General features: G+C 46.2%; 1 protein-coding gene across 4 annotated transcripts in view; it reads left to right on the forward strand.

Moving 5' to 3' along the window:
* The window catches only part of AKAP9 (A-kinase anchoring protein 9), a 2,953,299-nt gene that overhangs the window by 2,824,502 nt on the left and 108,290 nt on the right, over positions 1–20,507 (forward strand). For all 4 annotated transcript variants that reach the window (XM_069648423.1, XM_069648424.1, XM_069648425.1 and 1 more), the window contains one exon: positions 16,440–16,572. In XM_069648423.1, the coding sequence (XP_069504524.1) occupies positions 16,440–16,572 (133 nt within the window). The remainder of the gene's footprint in view (positions 1–16,439; positions 16,573–20,507) is intronic.

The following is a 20,507-nucleotide window of genomic DNA, read 5'->3' on the forward strand; positions in this document are numbered from 1 at the left end:
TAAATGTTGAAGTGCTACGGACATAAATGGAAATACTTCTCTGTGGGTGGAGGACTCAGAAGATTACCCCTCTGCGTGTCACAGCTCCACAACTTCTACCTTACTTGCTTTCCTTGGCCAGAGCGGGATTGGTTCACCCCTCTATTAAGGTGCATCTCGCCACCATATCCAGGTACACCAGATCCCTGGGCAGACCTTCGATGTGGTCTGACAGGCTCATCAAGGAGTTCCTAAAAGGACTTTTCATGACTTTCCCGTAGGTGACGATCCCTGCCCCGGCTTGGGAGCTCAATGTTGTGCTAACTAAGCTCACGGGAGCGCCTTTCGAACCTATACATCGGGCCCCACTCAAGTTTCTTTCGTGGAAGACAGCTTTCCTCGTGGCTATCACCTCGTCCAGGCGGGTCAGGGAGATTCAGGCCCTGTCTTGCAAACAGCTTTACTTGTCTTTCCACACTTCGAAGGTGGTACTGCATACACACCCTACCTTTATGCCAAAGTTACCATCGCAATTCCATTTCAGCGAACCTTTGTTGTTACCTGTCTTCTTTCCGAATCAGTCATCTCCAGCGGAAAGGGTCTTGCATTCGCTGGATGTTGCTCGTGCCTTGAAGTTCTATGTGGCAACGAACAAAACATTTTCAGAAGACTTCTGAGTTGTTTGTCAACTTTGGACCTGTAAATCAAGAAAAGGCCTTGTTGAAGGCTTCCATCTCCAAGTGGCTCTCCGGCTGCGTCATGCATGGTCCTCGACTGGCTTGCAGGCTGCTGCTAAGCCGGTCGAGAGCCAGCTCCACCAGAGCTATCGCAGCAACAACAGCGTTTCTCTCTGGTGTGTCCCTGCTCGACATCTGCAGGGCTGGTATGTGGAGGTTTGTGCACACCTTCACGAGATTCTACTGCGTCGACAGGGATTCCAGGGAGTTGTCATGTGTCTGCCAAGCAGTGCTACGCAGCCTATTTGTTTGAGGTGAGTATCTGTAGTACCTATTTGTTTGAGGTGAGGAACCTGCACGGGGGGCATCTTCAATTTTCCCACAGTGACGGGGAAACGCTCACCCTGAACTGATATGTTTTACCTCCTAATCCTAAAGTCAATCCCTCCAGAATGTCAAAGCCAGTAATATATTCAGGGATGGGAACGATCAACACCTGGTATTTATTTTGTTTTAAATTACCAATTTTCATGTCAACTCTCGGTTGGACTGTAGGGGTCCCTTTCCCTCCCAGTCCCGTATTGGTAAAATGTCTGCCATTAAATCTTGAAGGATTCCCATGAATTAATGAGGCCTTTGCCCCGGTATCAATCAAAGCCCGAACAAATGCGTATTCCCTGATTGCCAGAATAGTTTCACATTCACATGAAGTCTGTCAACCTTAATCTGGTCATACGCTACCGTAGTTTGCAGGCAAACCTATTTGTATTTCGAAAGCGTGTATTTGGACTCTGTCTCCAACATCGCACTCACAACCTTTCGTAAATCAGTATAGGTCGGCTGATATGGTGAAGGCATCCCCATGGAGCAGTCATCCATCTCTTCCTCAGGCGGCGCGGAAGGGGACTTATCCCCACTTTGCTTGTTCACATCCTGCCTTTTCACTTGTTGATACCACTCTTTCCCTTCAAGCCCTCGCTTTTTATACAACTGATACATTTTGCGAGTTTCAATTCCATCAATATCTTTGCACGGCAAAACATGTATTTTCTTGATCCACGCAAATCTCTACCATCGAGCCTCTTTCCAGGGGTCCGTTTATCACTTCGCCCTCTCTCTCTGGGCCTCTCCTCACCTTTGTCCCTAAGTCTACTAATTGTCAAATAGCATCCAGCATCTCATCCATTTATTTGCCCGTCATCTCCACCAGTAAAGTAATAATTACATTTTTATTGGCCGGTGGACCAGTTCGAATAATTGTATTTCGTGCTGAGACCGACAATGCCACCACCCCATATGTTCTCCATCATCGATATGGATGACGTCTTTCATAGCATGCTCCCTAAGCCTTTGGATGGCCTCTCTTGTGTACCACCCTTTCTCCTCGCTAGGCCAGTCCGATGTAATCAGATACTTATGATTACATCCTTGAGCAGCTAACTGTAGCAAAGACCGTTGCAAATCTCTCCCTTGACCATCCGGAGGCGGCCCTGCACGTAATACTTCTTGAATATGGGTTTCATGGGACAATGGCAAGAACCTCGGAGAATCGGTCGAATCTACCAAGAGACCCGTCACACCTCCCTCAAATAATCTGACGCTCCATGTTAACAGAGGCTCACCAGCCCTCTGTTTTAATCGCTTAATGATCTCCCCAACCTCTTGTTGAGAATAATCCTCTAAACCACCTCTGGGATTATTCAGATGTGGACAAGCTCGTTGACGCGTAATTGGTTTAGTTTTCACCTCCTTGCTGTCATGCTCTGGTTTGGACGGTATTTCCCTGTCCAAACCACTCTCTGAACGTGTACTGTCAAATACATTCCCATCCCATTGGTCGGGGTCCCAATCAACCCCTGCAGAGGCGATCACCGTTGCCACCTTGCGGATATTCACTCTTCCTCTTCTCTTTTCGATATTTGTATCGGGTAACTCTCACAGCAGCTCGCTCGGCTACTGCTTGATATTTATCGACCTTATGATACAATTTCATCTGAAGCTGCTGCATTAGCGCAATCTGTTTCTCAGCAGCCAGCTCCTTTTCCAATTTCAAGACACTCGCCTGCAATTCTACATTCTGCTGATGCACCTTTCTGAACGCATGCAACAAAATCCAACCTAGTCTGCCCAAAGCTGAGCACTTTTCCACAAGCACCTGTTGCAAGCAAGCAGCCACCTGGGTCGGACTCGCCTCTCCTATACTCGTGTCCCAGGTCTCACTCAAACCTGAACCACACGCCTCAGTCTGTGCAAATTTGTCATACGGGCTCTTTGTCCACCCTGGGATCATCACTTGGAGACAATCTTCCCCTGCGGAGCTTCCCATTTTCCTAAATAAGGAACTCATTGTATCGATGGATGTTTCACGTCCCTTCCCAAAATACCTCAAACACAATTGCGTAATTCACAAATGTAAAGAAATTGCCTTTCTGTGTTCAGGCTTCAGATTAGTTTGGTCTCCGGCATCAATTTCAGCACAAAAACCCTGCTTACATCTCCACTATGTTTTGCTTTTCGGACACGTGTAATAACCTCAGAAGTACTATTACACGGGCCAAAAGTTCTTGGACTCAGGAAGGCAATAAAATACACTTAGACCAAGGGTTAAAATATAATGGGCTCGTTACAGGCCCCTTTATTCATAATCCATAAGCACACAGATAACTATGGGATAAATGCAATTAGTTATAGATAGACACACAAAAAAGGATAACTACAGAGATATACATCACCGTCAGTGCAGTTGCAGGAGACAACTTCATCTCAGCCACGACAACACTACCCAGTCCTGAGGCAGTTAGGCAGAGAGATCGCAACTACTAACAAGTTCTGGAGTGCAGTGTCCTCCCTCTCAGCGAGACCTCATCACCCAGGGATCCAATTCTCTCTCAGGGGTGAGTGTTACTTCTGTTGAGCCATTGCCACTTCCCGTGGTTGTGTACTGGTACTGCTGTGTGATTTTTATTCATGAGCATGTGAATCCATGCCAGACCCCATACTGGAGAAGGGTTAAGTTACTTACCTGTAACTCTTGTTATCAAGCATGGGTCTGGCATAGATTCACATGCAAACCCTCCCGCCTTCCCCTCTGTGGCTCTTCTTGCTTCATGCTGCCACTTAACGTGTTTACCAAATCTGAAGAGGGCCACCAGGGGCAGAGCTTAGGGAGAGGACTGTCATTGGACGGGGGCAGTATAAACCAGAGGACAGTGATTGATTTAGAAGAGAAATACAGTTTTCAAGGGCAAGTGAAACTGTTTTTTCCTTTACTGAGGATTCCCAGCCCAACGATGGGGAATATTCATGAGCGCTAGAGTTACAGGTAAGTAACTTAACCCATCTAGCACTTTAACCAAGATATTACGAGAAATTCACATGTATAGTAGTGCACCCCTGCGCTGTAGGCTCTTTACAGCGGGCCTGCCGTGGAAGAGTGGGTTACATTTTATGCCTTGAAAATGTAATGGTTACACTGCTGTAACACAGCGTACCAGTATCGCACTAGTGGAATTGTTTGCCTATGGACAATGTGACACAGCTGTGGAGCGATACTGTCTCCCACTATCAGATGTAAAGCTCTGGAACTTCTGCAAACTGAAGATGGCGGCCAGCATGAAATAGCCTCGGTCTGACAAGCGCTATACTGGAGACACTACTTAGAGTTCTCGGGAGGAGGGACCTCGAGTTAATTTTCACTTGAATTCATTTTATATTCTTGTTTTAAGCACAGTCCTAGCTCCAGAGCAGCTGAGAGCTGTATGGGATGTGAGTAGCCAGCGGTTGGGCTTGCATCTTTTAAAGGTAGCACAGTACTGTGAGCTGTTGTCTGTGAATCAGTCTCTCTAAACTGGGATTAGTCCTTGGTCAGGTTTGAGAGATTTTTGAAATTGGAGATTTGTGGGGGCATTCCAAGCCAACACCGGCATCCAGTTCCAGAGGATTTGTGCGTGACAAAAGAATTACTGTTTGCGGGACCTCCCTTTGCAGACGAGTTGTGATTTGAGCTGGGTGGTCTGTGCGAGGCGCACAGCCCCTGTATATGTGGATCTTAGCCACCTTGTACTCTGGTGTGCTACTCATGACTGGTTTGTAGATGATACTAGCAGTGTTGAACAGTATCCTGCCCTGGATAGGAAGCCAGTGTAGTTTGCGTAGGATGGGGTGATTCGGTCAAATTCTCACGCACCTGTAATAAGATGTGCTGCAGCGTGGTGGGCTGCTTTTAGTGGAGTCAATTGAGAGGCTGGGAGCCCCATCAAGAGGGCATTTCCCCCACCAATGTACAAGACCACAAGGGCCTGCACTATGGTCCAGAGGTCATGCTGCGGGACTAGGGGTTTGATTTTGCAAAGGATGCCGATTTGGAGCCAGACCATTTGAGTCTTCTTGGCTATGTGTTTCTGGAAGGACAGTCTGCGGTCAATGATGAAATCTAAGTATTTAGCTGAATCTGAGGGTTGCTGATCAAATCTTTCTAAGTGCATATCATTGAGCCATTGTTGGACAAGTTGTTGTTTAGCAGCAGGGCCGATGAGGCAGAATTCTATCTTGGATCGGTTAAGTTTGAGGTAGGCAGTCAATGTACAGGCTGGATGATGGCTAGCTAAACGCAGAAACGACTGATGTACTATGGACTTTTTGCTATCATGTACAACAGTGTGCCATCCACGTATTGGTGGATGACTAAGTCTAGGGTGTTGCCTTTGATGTGCGTGGAGGAGAGCACAATTTGCTCAAGGTCCATGGATCCGGTCAGTGCGAAATGTGTTCTTTGAGTGTGGTTGTTGGCATGAGACTCTGGGACATTAAACTCTGCTGTGAAAGACATGAGTGTGTGCTAATTTGGCTGAGGAGAGTAAGTTGTAATTTGGAGATATCGGGAATGAAAGATTCATTCTCATGAGGTGGTCTGTAGATGAGGTGGACGGTGATTGATTCTTTGTGGGATAAAGGGAATCGGCAGGCGAGTGATTAGAAAGAGCCTGTTCTTGGAGAGGGGATGATGGCGCACGAACAATCGATTTTGTAGATGATTGCTATTCTGCCTACTGCCCTTCCTGTCTGGTCAGCATGTTGGATGCATTAGTCTAGGGAAGGCATATGTTTAAAACCTGAAGAAATTGAATAGAACTTACTACTCCAGCACAGTGCTACACAGTGTGGGTAGCACTACACATCCTTACAGCCTTTACTACTCCAATGCAGTTGGAATCTTTCTTCATGTCCCCAGATATGAACTCACAGTGGAACATTGCCAGAGGAACGGAACACCCAGTTGAACCCAACCCCAAATTTGTAATTCTAGCCATCTTTGGAGATGTGGACCTCACTAGACATATTATCTGTGATGGAAGTCATGATGTTGTATGTGAGCGATATTGTGTTAAGGTGGGATGATGTCTATATCACCCGACATTGAAACAGGGAATGTTCTTGCGGCAAAGTAATGTGTAGGAAACGTGCAGAAATGTGCGGACAGTGGGAGTAGTCACAAAGTACGTTGATCAAGGTGGTGTTTCTATTGAGTATTTGAATGAGGTCCATGTGATATGAAATGGCATTTGTAACGCGCCGATGAGGATTTCAATTTTCTCTAAACCTGAAGGGGATATTGCTAATTGTGGGTATTTCATGTAATTTCTGTATGCTGTAAAATTCAATTTATTTGATGGTGGGCATCAAACACTTGATGAAGCATTCTTTGTACCAATCTTTGCTGTGCTGTCTCTCGCTTTTAAAAATCCAATAAATGCATAGCTAGTTCCTCTTACTGACACTACAACTCCATCAGCGGATTTGATGGGCTTTAGGTAGGTTCCCTCGCGATTTAAGTATCTTGGCATAATGGTTTCCAGATCGCAGCAAATACTTTATTCTGATAATTATGCAGGATACTTGCAGTGGCTTGCTGCAAAACTAAAGGTCTGGGCTGGACTCCCTGTCTCACTGTATGGATGTCTTTCTCTGCTGAAAATGATTGTACTTCCCAAATTATTATGTTATATTCTGTATAATGTTGCCGTATGGCCAGGGAATGATTTCTTTACGCAATTGAGATCACTGGCACCGGGGTTCCTTTGGGGGAATAGTGCAGCTAGGATTAGTTGGGAACAACTTGTAGAACCATATGTATGTGGCGGGCTGGCTGGGCCAGATTTTGAACTTTACTATCTTGTAGCGCATGCACACTTTGTAGGGTACTGGTACTCATCAGTGTCAAGTGGTCCATCTGACCCAAGAGAAATATGGAGTGTTGGGGAGAATTCTCTGATGAGGCTAATTTCCCAAACCTAGTGTGTCCACCAGCAGCTTTGCTGGATTTTTGGGTTTTGTTTTTTTCTCCTGCTAAGAGTGAGACTCTTTTACTCCCACTCTTAGACATGATTTGAAGTACGTCCTTGACTTGTTATGTGCTTATGGGCTATGGGGTTTCTTTTTTACTCCATAGGGTATCATCTGTTTTTCTGTATGTGTGGTACACAGCAGCCTCAGTGCAGTACCACAGGGGTGTCACAGTGACCCCCAAACATAGACTCCCAGGGCATGTAAAGTCACCATTGGCTTTACTAGTCCAAAATTGTGAACAGAACCAGTACAAACCATCATATTGTGGAAGTACTGGTAAGGGGTAATTCGATTGCCCCTGGGTCTGTTTTCGAGGGGGCACTGTCCTGTCCCCCCTCGTCGAGTTTCTGGCTGGTGGCAGTGGTTACCACGCAAAAATATTCCTCCGGAATATTCTCTATGGGATTTTCTCATTGATTTTAAACGCACCACTTTTTGGTGCAATGTTAAAGATACCGCCGGTTTATTTATTTAATATTAAATCACTGGTTGGGTCTTTTTGCCAGAACTCGATTCTAAAATGGCATTTGTGTCCGTCTCTGTAACTCTGACCAAGGTCAAGCCCTTTGTTCCACTATTTTTGCAGGCTTCTCCACAGAAGCCCTCCAAATGGTGCCACTCTATCTGGGTTCCACAGGAAGGGTGGAGGGGGGACTTGGCACCCTGGACTGCGTTGCCTTAGCAACCCAAGTCGCACTCTACTCTGATTGGCCCAGTGGTGAGCTGCCCGGCTCACCACTTAGCATGTGTGATTGACAGCTAGGCTGATGAATGGGGGTTTTTCTGCATAAAAGCAGGGCCTTTGGGACTGGAACTTCAGAAGTCGCCACAGGACCTAAGAATCCGAAAGAGGGAAGAAGCTGAGCCACCTGCAACCGACAACACCACCGGTGAAGCACTGCTGCAACAAACTCACCACTTTTCCAACGACAAAGGAAGATCTTCTGCTGGAGAGTCCTCTCCCTTTGAGCTGGTGGGACCAACCAGTTCGCCCTTTTTCGCTTCCAAAGACGTCACTTGGTTGAATCGCCCGTGCCTAGCACCCCGGCGGCCGGATAGCCAAGCTCACCACTTTTGACCGTGAATAAAAGGACTGCACCTTTTAATCGGAAATCCGTGGCTGGTTTCATCCCTGTGCAGTGCAATGAATCCACGTTCCCTCCTCGACGAGATCTTCTCTTCCCTTGGTCGGAACCACGAACCTCAACCACTGCCAGGAACAACTGCCCCCGCTGGAGCTTCCTTCTCTTTAAGGTACCGTGTCCTGCCTGGCCTCCCTTTCTACAGATTGCTAAAGGTGACCCTTAAATACTTGGCTTCTAAAGTGGGTTGGCTCCAGGCCTTCTAACCTTCCAACTATATCTTTTGAATCACCCCAACCTCTTTTGAACACTCTGCAAAGACTTTCAGTGCACTTTAAACCATGTGATCCTGGGCACATTTCGCTTTGCTATTTAAAAAGGGAGGAAACCCGGTATACTACTGACTAAGGAGGAGTTAGAAGTGTATACTTTCTGTATCCGGGAGGATAATGATCAATATATAGGAAGGCAAAGTTAAGATGCAGATGCTAGAGGTACCAGACCACAAAGGTTCAGAAGGAGTTCAAAATGGGGACCAGTCACTGTTAAAAAGGTAAATACCCAATTTTAATAATGAATCATAAGGATTAAACCATATAATTAAATGTAAGGGTCCACAGTACAACACTTAAACATCCAATGTTTAAAACAACAACAGGCAATACATAGCAAGCTAAGATAGCAAGTTAAAACGGTGTCACAGAAAAAACATGCACAAATGGTTCTAATCAAACAAATAGTATAGTACCCTCTTGAGGTAAAATAAATGTGTCATATATTAAGATCTCTGTTTACAGTCCAGAGAGTTGTCTCGACATGTTTCTGTTCATCAAGATATTAGTATGGAACATTCATCAGGAGGAAAAGTATTAATAACGAAGCCTAGTTACAATTGGAACAATATCAGTCATAACAAAAGTTTCGTAGCATCTACAATGGTGCTCGTGGGGGCTCTCTACTGTTAATAGTAGGTAGTAGTAGACGGCTATATTGGTCTTTATAGATGCGAGAGTGGCATCTGAGGACAGTCAGCATGTACGGCTGCCTGTAGGGAAACCAGCCCTTGGTTCAACGCGAGTGAAGAACAATCGCGGCGAGATGCCTGGGAGTCGGTAGTACGGCTCCGTGAATCGAATGAGTACCGATTCTATAAGGACCAATTTAGCTGTCTACTACTAAGTCAGCCAAGGCCTCCCATGAATGGATCTCAGGTTTGGCATAATATTTGGGGCTTCCTCAACCCGAGGTCGAACAACCGGAGGCGTGGGTCCTGACCAAGGTCCTCACTTCACACCCTGCGGCTAGAACGGGGATCCCGATGCAGAAGGACGTTGTCGCCTGGGCCAAAAAGGGATGGCTTAAACCCCATTCAGCCCAGCCTGTCAATCAGCGCCTCAACGCCAAGTATAGACAATTGGAGGGGGATTCACTCTTGCTGTCGGCACACCCTCAACCACACTCTCCGGTGATAGCTGCGGGGTCACTCTACTCCAAGCCTCAGTCGTCATAGGCCACCTCGTCCTCTGCGCTTCTAGTCAAGGAGGAGAAGATCTTGGAGGCTTACGGAAAGAAGGTTTATGACAACGCCTCACTGCACCTTCATCAATCGAATGCAGATGCCATGCTGGCAGCCGTTAACCAGAGACTTTGGCGGGAAATGGCTGACTTCTTTCCTGAACTTCCGGTGCAGAGCCATGCACGTTTCAAGGCAGGGATGGCAGAAGCTAAATTGGTGGCGCAGGACATCATGGAGGCCACCGTGGCCCACATTGACACCTCAGGCCGGGCCATCTGCATCACCACGGTCATGAGAAGGACAGCCTGGATACAGGCTACCAAGTTCAACCTGGATGTCTAGGAACACATATTGGACCTTCCATTTGAGGGTGGAAACCTCTTTCATTCCACCACTGATGAGGAGCTAGACAAAAAGAAAAACAGTTCCAAACTGTACCACCATATCTGCACTTCGTCCCCCCCTTATGATCACACTTCACGAACTGCGATTTTCTATCAACCTCAAGAAGTCTCTGCTGCAGCCTACACAGAGCCTGATCTTTCTGGCCCTCATATGGGACACGAGCCCTGAGAGAGTTTTCCCCTCCGAGTACAAGATCATGGCCATCAAGAAGGCCGCAGGTCACTTTCTCAGCCGAGAGGTGACCTCTGCCTGGTGGTACCAGCATCTATTCAGTATCATGGCAGCGTCCTACAGGCCGTACCTCACACAAGACTCAAGATGAGGAGATTACAGCTGCACTTCGCAGCCTCATGAAATCAGGAGCGGGGCTCCCAAGCAGAGCTTGTCAGTATTCCTCCCTCTCTCCACCTGGACCTCACCTGGTGGTCCAGGGACTGCAACCTGCGGAGGGGCAAGCCCTTCCGGCAGGCAGCACCTCAGGTCACCATCACCACGGATTCCTACCTGGACGACTGGGGCGCTACACTGGGCACTGTGGGATGTTTTGACCCACTCCGCTATGCGGCATCACCCTGTCAGTTATAGTAAAGAAGTGGCAACAATGGCGGCAAAGCCCTTGTGCGTACCAAAAACCTACAGAAACCGTGTGCTTCAGCACACAAAGAGGGATGCACAACCTGCTACCCATGGTGCATGTGCGGTGGAATAGAGCACACCCTGCAGAAATGTGCCAGTGGGTTCCATGACCAGCAAACAGAGTGCAGAGAGAGAAGCAGCACTTTGCAAGTGAAACCCCAAAATGTGCCTACAAATGACATTTGCTTTGTTGCTAAAAACCCCAAAACGCCTATAACACAGCACTTAACATTAAATATCTTGCCTGGTGCTAGAATTCATGTATCTAATGAAGTATTGTATACATACAAAGTCTTAAGGTGAAGAGCAAAACATTCTTCAGACAAACTGGATTGTTTGAAAACTGACAGCACATGCCAAAATCTGGGTGCAGTACCCAGGGCTGCCTGAATGACAGCTGTCAGAGGAGTCACTGATGAAACTTTAAAGTGAGCTAAAACTAAAAGTCTGCTGGATTAGCAAGCATAAAAAGGATTGTTGCCAAAAAAGGAATACAGATTTTAGTTGTGTTTTTGATCCCACAGATTTTAAGGCTAAGAAAGAAATGTATTTATGTTTGATGCAACACATGTGGTTTTGGCTGGATTTAAGAAGTTAATTAGCCTGGCTGAAGCTGCAAGAATGGGAAAAGCAGGTTTTTCTCCTAGGAGGAGGGCCTTCCTCTCAGCAGAAACTCACTGGGAGATTTTAATGGCGGGTTAGAACAGACTCTTGTCTACAGAAAGAAAAGGAACAATGACAAGCTTTTCAGCCCAGGGAACTGGAGGTGTGAAGGCGGTCTTAAATGCCTCTTGAAAGGAACAAACAAGGAGGAGGATGCCCCTGGACTCCCAGGAGAGACAAAGGGGTGGAGCCAAGTGACCATCTTCTGTTAAGAATGAAGAATTCTTAAGACTCATAACTTGTTATTCAAAGTGGGGAAAAATATAAAAAGGACGGAGTTGTTAATTTAATTTTTGGCTGCACGTGTGAAGAGGCGGTAGAACTGTGTGACATGTTCTGGACAGGAATGGCAGTATATGTGGTTTTATGTAAATTGTATTAACGTTAGAATTGTTAAAATGTGCACCCACATTCCCATGTGAAACACACACATTTGTGGAAAGTTGCATAAAATTTGGAAATTGCGTTCATAGCGAAAAGGACAACATTCTGTAGAAAGTTGCAACAAGATCCCACAGCTACAGGATTTGGAGCAACAGATGCTACATAAAATATGGCATCTTTGTGTGTGATTTGTATAAAGGTGACCAATGTAGAAATGTACATTTCCTATCAAATCCGATTTTTGAGACCAGTGGCTAAAGGGAGGTTTCTGGGGACTGTAAAGCAAACCATAAAACGTGACATCATCCGGCCTTGATCCAATCACTCAAATTGCGGTGGGGATGAATTGTTGATCCTATCCCAGCTCACAGGGGCAAGCTTAGATAAGCCGGCCCATACACCTACTTTATGATGTCATTTTAAAGCATAAGTAGAGACAGCTGACAATACATAGGGACACACTGATCCAGCCACTTTCCTGATTCCGGCGAAGCATTCTGATCCAACATTCTACATCCAGCTTTAATATTCTTCCAGCTCCAGAGGCCAAATCTCTTGCCAGCAATAGAGAACTATTGATTTCCAGCAAGGCCCAAATCCTCCAATTTATTCTCTCCACCCAGTGAAGCGCTGTATGGTGTGAGAAGGCCTTCTGGACCAGTCTCCTGAAATTCTGTGGCTTGCCACCACTAGGCTTGCCTGAGGAACTCGCTAACCAGCTGATTGAAATATCCACAAAACAAGAAGGACAGATCCTGTGCAAAACCGGTGACCGGCCTAGCTGTTCTTCCTAGACAAGATCCAATCCCTGACCAGAACTGACGGTCCAATGTAATAACTTATTTTGTGAGTATTAATAGGAAGAAAAGTGACCCTAATATCTCTGCATAGTCTTATCCCAATCTCAATTCATCCTATCTGCAAACTCAGAATCATAGTATTGCCAGTACTTTTCCTGAGCTGATGTATCTCATTTGTTTGATAAAATCATAAGTCATTAGTGATTTTGAGTAAGAAAAGTAGATCCCAGAACGGAAACTAGAGTATCACATGGGAAGGGTTACGCTGGCCACGTAACTGGGATCGAAGTGGATCGAAATTCCTGTGTGACATTCTCTTTTTCATAGTCATAATCTAGTGTAAGCAAACCCATCTTTCATTTTCAAAGTGCATTTCTGTTTTCCATTCTTGCGCCTATTTTTAAAATAAAAACCTTTACAAAAACCTCTATAATTCCGTCGGTTTTTGTGATAGAAACGAAATTTCAACTCCTACTTGTACCTCACATCTGTAGCTATCCATAGAACTCAAACAGTGCGATTCTCCCGTTATCGCGAATATCGCGCAAGGAAAAGTGTGCCGCAAATGACAATTCGGAGAGATTTTTACACGTGTAAAACAGCTTTAAATTGTTTCCGACTTGGACTTTAAGATTGCAAATGGTTTCTGCTGACTAAATCATTGCTTGTGATTGGGTGCAACTGTTCTAAGCGGCTCCCATAAGAATGTATAACAATTTAAGCAATTTTGACCACATTTGGTGTTTTTGCCCAGTCAATTCTAAAGATAATTTCAAAGCCATTTTCACAGCTAAAACGTCAATTCCGTTTTTCTGTTGTGTTGAAGGGGGAAGGTGGGACTGATATTCTGTTTGATTTGTGCTATTCCTGAGCACCTGCTCTCTCCTCCCATCTCTTTACATTGCCTATTGGGGGTTCAGGGGTGTTGCAGGGGGAACCTCTAACCATAGTGCAAACAATACCAAACCAACACAAAAGTATTATTTTCTTTGCTGCATTTGCTTTTGCTCATTACTTGATCCATGGTGTGTTAAAGATATTATTCTGTGTTCTGTCGCCCCATTGGTGATTGTTGTTTATCTATTGAAATATACTGTGATTACATTTTAAATACATAAATAAATATTTACCTTTGCAAACTAGCCTGATTCCTGGTTCAGTGTGACCGGGGGGTTCTAGGAGACGGGCGTGATATGAGTGGTATATCGTTCAGAATATTGAACTTATAGACAAAAATAAATAAGGGTTCCAATTGTGCACTACATGGCGGGCTTGACTTGGGTGTGTGCCGGATTGAAATCACTTACAGCACCCACAGTGTCCATGGAGTCTGGTCCCTCCAGGAGCAGGAGGCCCATATCAACTGGCTGGAGCTGAAAGCTATCTGGCTCACTCTCAAAGCTTTCCTTCTGCTTATTTATGGCAAGGTGGTCCTCATTTAAATGGACAACTCCACCAGCATGTATTACATCAACAAGCATGGAGGCACCAGGTCCCCTCTGCTGTGCAGTCTAGCGGTCAGCATGTGGAAAAGGGCCCTGGAGAATAACATCTACTTCAGTGCAATCCACCTCCAGGGCAGTCCAACCTGTAGGCAGGCAGGCCCAACAGACTGGGTGCGGACAATTATGAATGGCAATTGAATGATCAGGTCCTGCTCGGGATCTTCAGCAAATGGGGACATCCTCAGGTGGATCTCTTTGCCACCAGGTCCAAAAGGAAGTGCCTGCAGTTCACGTCCCAGCAGGGGCAGGGTCTCTCTGGGTTACACGTTCCAGATACAGTGGAACAGCATGACAGCATATGCATTTCCTCCCACGCCCTTGGTCCACAGGGTGATCTACAAGATAATAGAATCGTGTCACCTCTGCATCATTCTGATAGCCCTGTGGTGGCTGGCGAGACCATGGTTCTCGGAGCTCCGCAGCCTCTCGGACAGGCCTGCCATTCACCTGCCACTGGGCCCAGCTCATCTTCTCTCGCAGCAGGGGGGGCAGGGTCATCCACCCCGCTCCACAGAAGTTAGTAGCGCTGTTCCTGAGCAGGCCACACTGAAGCATCTGAGGCTGTTACAGGCTAACCTAGACATTCAGGGTGCTAGGAGCCACGCTACTAGGAACCAGTACAAGAGTAAATGGACTAGGTTCTGTCACTGGGCGGACTCTAAGGAGATCGCCCCCCTTACTTGCACGTTGGACAATGTGCTTTCCTTCTCTGCACACCTTGCCCACTCAGGGGTACAAATAGACACATGCCGCACCTACCTGGCAGCCATAAGAGCCTACAGGAACTCGGAAGAGGAGGTCTTCTCCTCCTCCATCCCGGTGGTTAAACTACATCTAGCGGGCCTCACCAGGCTCTACCAGCCCATCAAGAAACCACACCCTGTGTGGAACCTCAATGTAGTGTTGGGCGCCCTGGTGCACAAACATTTCGAACCAGTGGCGTCCGCAGACATCGGGCTTGTCACCATTAAAACTGCCCTGTTGGTGGGTCTTCCGTGTGTGCATAGGGTTAGCGAGATCCAGGCACTGGTGGCTTCAGAACCCAACACTACTTTTCACAGAGATGAGGTGGTCCTGAGAACGCACTCCACGTTCCTACCTAAAATAGTCTCTTCTTTCCATGTAAATGAGGAGATGGTGTTCCCTGCTTTCTTTGCTGATCCTAAGGACGATGCTCCAAGGGTCTTGCACTGTCTGGATGTCAGATGCGTTCTGAAATTCTATCTGGACAGGACTGAGAGCTTCCACAAGTCGGACGCTCTCTTTGTCACCTTCGGGGGGTCATGGCCAGGTTATCAGGCGTCCAAGCCCTCCGTCTTCAAGGAGGCCTACGAGGGGCATCACAAACCACTTCCAACGAACATGCATGCCCACGCTGTCAGAGCCAAGGCCACGGTGGTCGCATTCCAGAGACAGGTCCTGTGGCAGGTCATCAGCAGGGCAGCCACCTGGGCCACCCCTTTGGCCTTCTGCAAGCACTACTGTTTGGACGCTGGCTCTAGGTCAGACGCGACATTCGGACAGGCAGTTCTAAGGAACTTGTTTTCTTAAAGAGGGTCACCTCTCCACCCTGGTGCTACATTCAGTTGTAATCGCTCATGCAGTATGGAGGAAAGGGGACGGGACGTAGGAGTAATCATAAATTACTCACCATAATGACTTACGTACTCCTAGTCCATAGTCCCTTTTCCTTCATACGTCCCACCATCCTCCCCACTAATAAAACTGATGTCATTAGGCAACGGTAATATTGTCGACGTGTCCATGGGGACTGAGGAGTGGCGCCTCTAAATTTAAAGGGGAAGAAGGTTTTTTCTAGTTAAAAAGGTTCTGCCTCCCGTCCCTAGCAAGGGACACCCATGCAGTATGGAGGAAAGGGGACTATGGATTAGGAGTACGTTAGTCACTACGATGAGTAACTTATAATTTACTCTGTCAGGGGGGTACATCGCCCTACAGGTGTTATCCGTGGGAAGGGGAGTGGGGTAGAACTTGACTGATGTATTTGTTCGCTTGGGTATCCCCGGAGCTCCACTTGGAATCTATGCAACAGTTAGGGCCCTTGCTGATTATGAAAAATCTCTGACTCAAGTTAGACACAAGGCGATATTCAAAAAGATATAAAATGTGTAGAAAATAAAATGAATATACAGATGGTTACAGCAATGTGAGTGCTTACTTCTTGATTTTGTTTAATAGAGTGATGGGTATACTTTCTTAATTAACGTTTTTACTTGGTAACATAGTCAATTTGTTTTAAAAATAGTGGTCAATATACTTCAATATGCTTAACTTCACTGTTGTATTTACCAATTTAAAATCTGCTGTCTTTATTAGATTTATGCTCAAGCCAAATAATGTGTTCTGTCATTTACATGTTGTAGTATTCAAACATATTTTTAATGCTAATGTACTTTCATTTTGTTAATGACTGATATTTATTGCAGCTAACGAGATCAGGACTGATTCCCCTTATCTTCCATCTGGCGGCTTGGAACTTTATGGTGAGCAGAGGCTTTCATCATGTAGATCCCGATCAGGAATGGAATCACCACGATCCACTGTGAATTCTCAACATAGGTAACTAATAATTTGCCTCTCGTGCTGCACATAGTTGATTTCCATCATACAAACATGTGAACAGTTTCTAGATTCCAGAGTTGTATGCGCCATTAGCGCCTTGGTGGTGAAATCACGCTGTGTCCCAGAAGGGCCTTACTGCATGTTGTGGGGCCCACAATCTGATCCCTGTTTCGCCTATGCGCATCACCCACCGCTTCACCTGCTGCCATTTTCTCAGCCTCTCTGGCTTCTCGCACCCTTCCATCCTGTCCCCACTAAGTCTCTCACCCTATCCCCCTCTTCACTCTGTACCCGCGTATGCCTATATTTTTACCTGTCTATGTACTTGCCCTACTCACCTCTCTGCCTCGCCACCTGCTACCACAGCAACCTATGAAAAAAGAGAATGGATCATTAGTAGTACCGTCCCTATTTTCATGTCAAGCATATTTTTTTGTTTTATTTCAACATGCGAAATGGCAGGGGCGCCTATTTGCAACTTAAGAAAATGCTATTCGCACCACACAGAGCATAATGGGATGCTAATAGCTAAAATTGCCCATACTGGTGTGCTTTATGGAAGTACCCCTATTTCTCGCAGACCAGTTTGTTCGTGGCCCATTTATTTGTGTTTTTTTTTTTTACCACATTTTGCGGCAAATGTAGATGGATAGGTTGACTTTAGGTATTTAGAAAAGTGGGGGGAGACGAGAACGCCGCCCGCATTTATTGCAGTGAAATGTGGTAAAAGAAAAAATGTGAACAAATGGGCCTCGGGCAAATTGCTGCAAGGAAACATATATCTTGCTTTCCCTGTCGGCAATAGCCACAGAGACCTCGTTAAATGCACTTGCTTCACTCTGACCTTTATCTTGGTTGCTGGGCCATCACCGCTGAGTAATGCCTGCCTTTCCGGGTGTTATTGCTTAAGTGTGCTAAATCCATTTGTGGGGTATGTGCATCGTGATTATGGGCAAGTGTGATATGGATTGTAGTGTGTGTGTGCGTGTACATACGCGCATCCGTCCAACCGTTTCCTCCCGAGCTGCGAGGTGGTGCATGTACAAGTGGATGTACTTAACTGAGATCTTCATTTTCGTGTATGAAGAACTATGATAAAGTATTCCTCCTTTTGTACATCTTTGACTGCATTGAGAGCTTCATTTGGCTACATGGCCTCCTTGTTATATTGGCAAAGAGAACTTTACACACCTTCTTTGTGAGGGGACTAGCATTGACATCTTCTGCCCCTACAGTTAATAAAAGCATCCCCACCATCTATATTATAGCCTGATCAAGTGCAGCCATTTCAAGAGTCAACCAATGTGCATATTTACCTCATCAGTTCTTTACAGTCGATAGATTCAGGGGCCTGAATCCTGCTCTTGCTGGGTGTGTATAAGCCTGGAAGTGTTTTTATGCAGGGAGGGGGCATGCAGGTGACAGCTGACATAAATGACAAGTATGACAGTAATGACAATGTCAGGAATGAGGAGGCCAAATAGGATGTGATGTGGAAAAACGTTGGCCACAAGCTTTATTGTAATACAAGCTATGGTGCAAAAGAAAACCAATCATAACAACATAATTTAGAAAATAACAAGAATATATTTTGGGGACAGAGCGATCAGGTGAGCGGGGGCCCTATTCCCACATAGGGCCAACTCGAGGCTGATCCCTGCCGCCCTCATACTCAAAGCTTGCGACGTTTGGTGGACCCAGCGTGTGAGCGGTCTCTGGTGTATTTGGTGGATCCAGCATGTGAGCTGTGTCTGTTTCCTTTTTGGCTTTGCAGTTGACCTTCCTCGGCATTCTTTTGACTTTACCATGTGAGGTGGAGAGGTATGTGTGTTACATCAACCTTTGGGTGCTTTTGCACGCTTTGGCGTATGCGCATACCTTCTTATCGCTCTTGTGTCCACTTGTGATCTGGCCCCTGTTTGAGGCGCTACTGTCTTTCATCCTCAAAAGTGGTTGAGCTTCCACTTGCATCTGACCTGATCTGGGTTTGGGGCTTGTGCCCTTCCATACTCACAGGGTGAAGTATTGCCGTTCTCTTGGCTCATGATCCAATTGTGTTTGAACCCCCTTATGCGTTGTTGTTGCTTTGATTCTCCTCGGGGGTGGGTTCTTTGAGCCATTGCATTTGGACATTTATTTATTTATTTGTATTGGTTTTAATGAACAAAAAACAACCAAAAGAAACCAGACAGTGAACATCAATCAAAGCTTTCAAGGATTATGTACAGTATTATGATGTGTCCACTGCTTTCCTGTTACCCTCCCCCCCTTCTCGAGCCTACTCCACCTCATCATCTTCCACCGCTCTATCTGGGGGTACTCTCCCTGCCGCACCCTCCAAGGAGTCATCGTCTGTTGGGATAGACTCAGACTCAGACAGTGTAGCTACTAAGTGTCTCCAAGCCCTCAATTTCTCTGCTTCTTCATCTCCCCCTCTGTTAACTGCTTCACTCCTCACCACCGTTCCCTCATTCACCCTTTTCTGAAGGTCATGCCACCAAACTTCTACCTTTGTTCTATTGCTTGCTTTCCAGCCCATGGCAATTCTGCGTTTGGCCAGTATATAAGACAAGTCTTTCAGTTTACTTACATGCTCCAACGTACGCGGCCTAGAAAACCCCCCCACCATGCACGCCCACAAAGAATCCACCTCCAGCTTAATCCCCTTCTCAGTGAAGCGGTGGACCACTTCCCCCCCAGTATCTCCCTACTTCTTGGCACGCCCAAAACATATGTATCATTCCTGCGTTCACCTCCCCACATTTAGGGCATGTCTGTATTCCTGCATTCTTAAAACGTGCAATCCTCTGAGGGGTCATGTATGCCCGATGGGTAATATATAGCTGGATTTGTTGCAACCTTTCATTTCTAGACACCTTCTTGTGATATCTCTGAACCCTCGCCCACAATCCATCACTCATAGATTCCCCAGCTTCCTCCTCCAAATCCCTTCTCAACTGGAGCACCTCCTTTCCCACCCTTGACATCAGTAGTTCGTAAATTCGGGAGACCTTGTGGCCTCTGTCTGATATATCATGAAATGTTTCTAAGGCTGTGTCAGGCTGACCCTCTAGCACTATTTCTGACCAAGTGTCTTTTTTCTTCCGCACCAACCTAGTATAAGTGATAAATTGTCCCTGGTGTAGACCGGTGTCTTCCCGTCTTGCCATATATCTCCTAGCATTGCTATACCAATCGGTTCCAGCTGCCTACGGATTATCTTCCTCAATTGCCCGTCTACTCCATTCAGTGCTACTAGTGACATCTGTGGGGAACATGGGCTGGGTTCTCCATGACCTGGCAAGCCCTTCGCTAAATCCTCCATCCCAAGTCCAACATTCTTGTCCTCCGCTCTTGCTGTGGTTTCGGCACCCATATCCACTCTTTTAGAAAAAACGGGACACATTCAGCCCTCAACAATCAGGACTCTGATGTCGAGTCTTCCGATAACGACCTAGCCACATATTGTAGCTGGCTGGCCAGATAGTAGATCGCGAAATTGGGTACCCTAATACCCCCTTGGTCATATGTGTTTTGCAGTTTCCATAGTGCTATTCTGTTTCTAGTGTTGTGCCATATGAACCCCCTACATATACCTTGAAGTTTAACAAATAATCGCTTGGGTATCATATGTGGTATGTTCCCAAAGAAGTGCAAAAACCTAGGCAGCACCACCGTCTTTAATAATGCCACCCTCCCCATCATAGTCAAGGGGAGTCTGGCCCAGAAGCTCATACTGTTCTCAATGTTAGCCACCGGTGTCTCAGTGTTTTGTTTGTATTTAGCCTCGACTGTGTGATACACATCAATTCCCAGGTATCTAAAGGTCCTAGTTTCCCACTGTATCTGTAATACCAGCAGTATCTCTTGTGGTATCCCTTTATATCTACCCAGGGGAAATATACATGATTTCTTGGGATTCACTGTTATAC

Source organism: Ambystoma mexicanum, chromosome 2q (genome assembly GCF_040938575.1).
Source record: "Ambystoma mexicanum isolate Mex_15411 chromosome 2q, UKY_AmexF1_1, whole genome shotgun sequence".
In the NCBI taxonomy this organism is placed as follows: Eukaryota; Metazoa; Chordata; class Amphibia; order Caudata; family Ambystomatidae; genus Ambystoma; species Ambystoma mexicanum.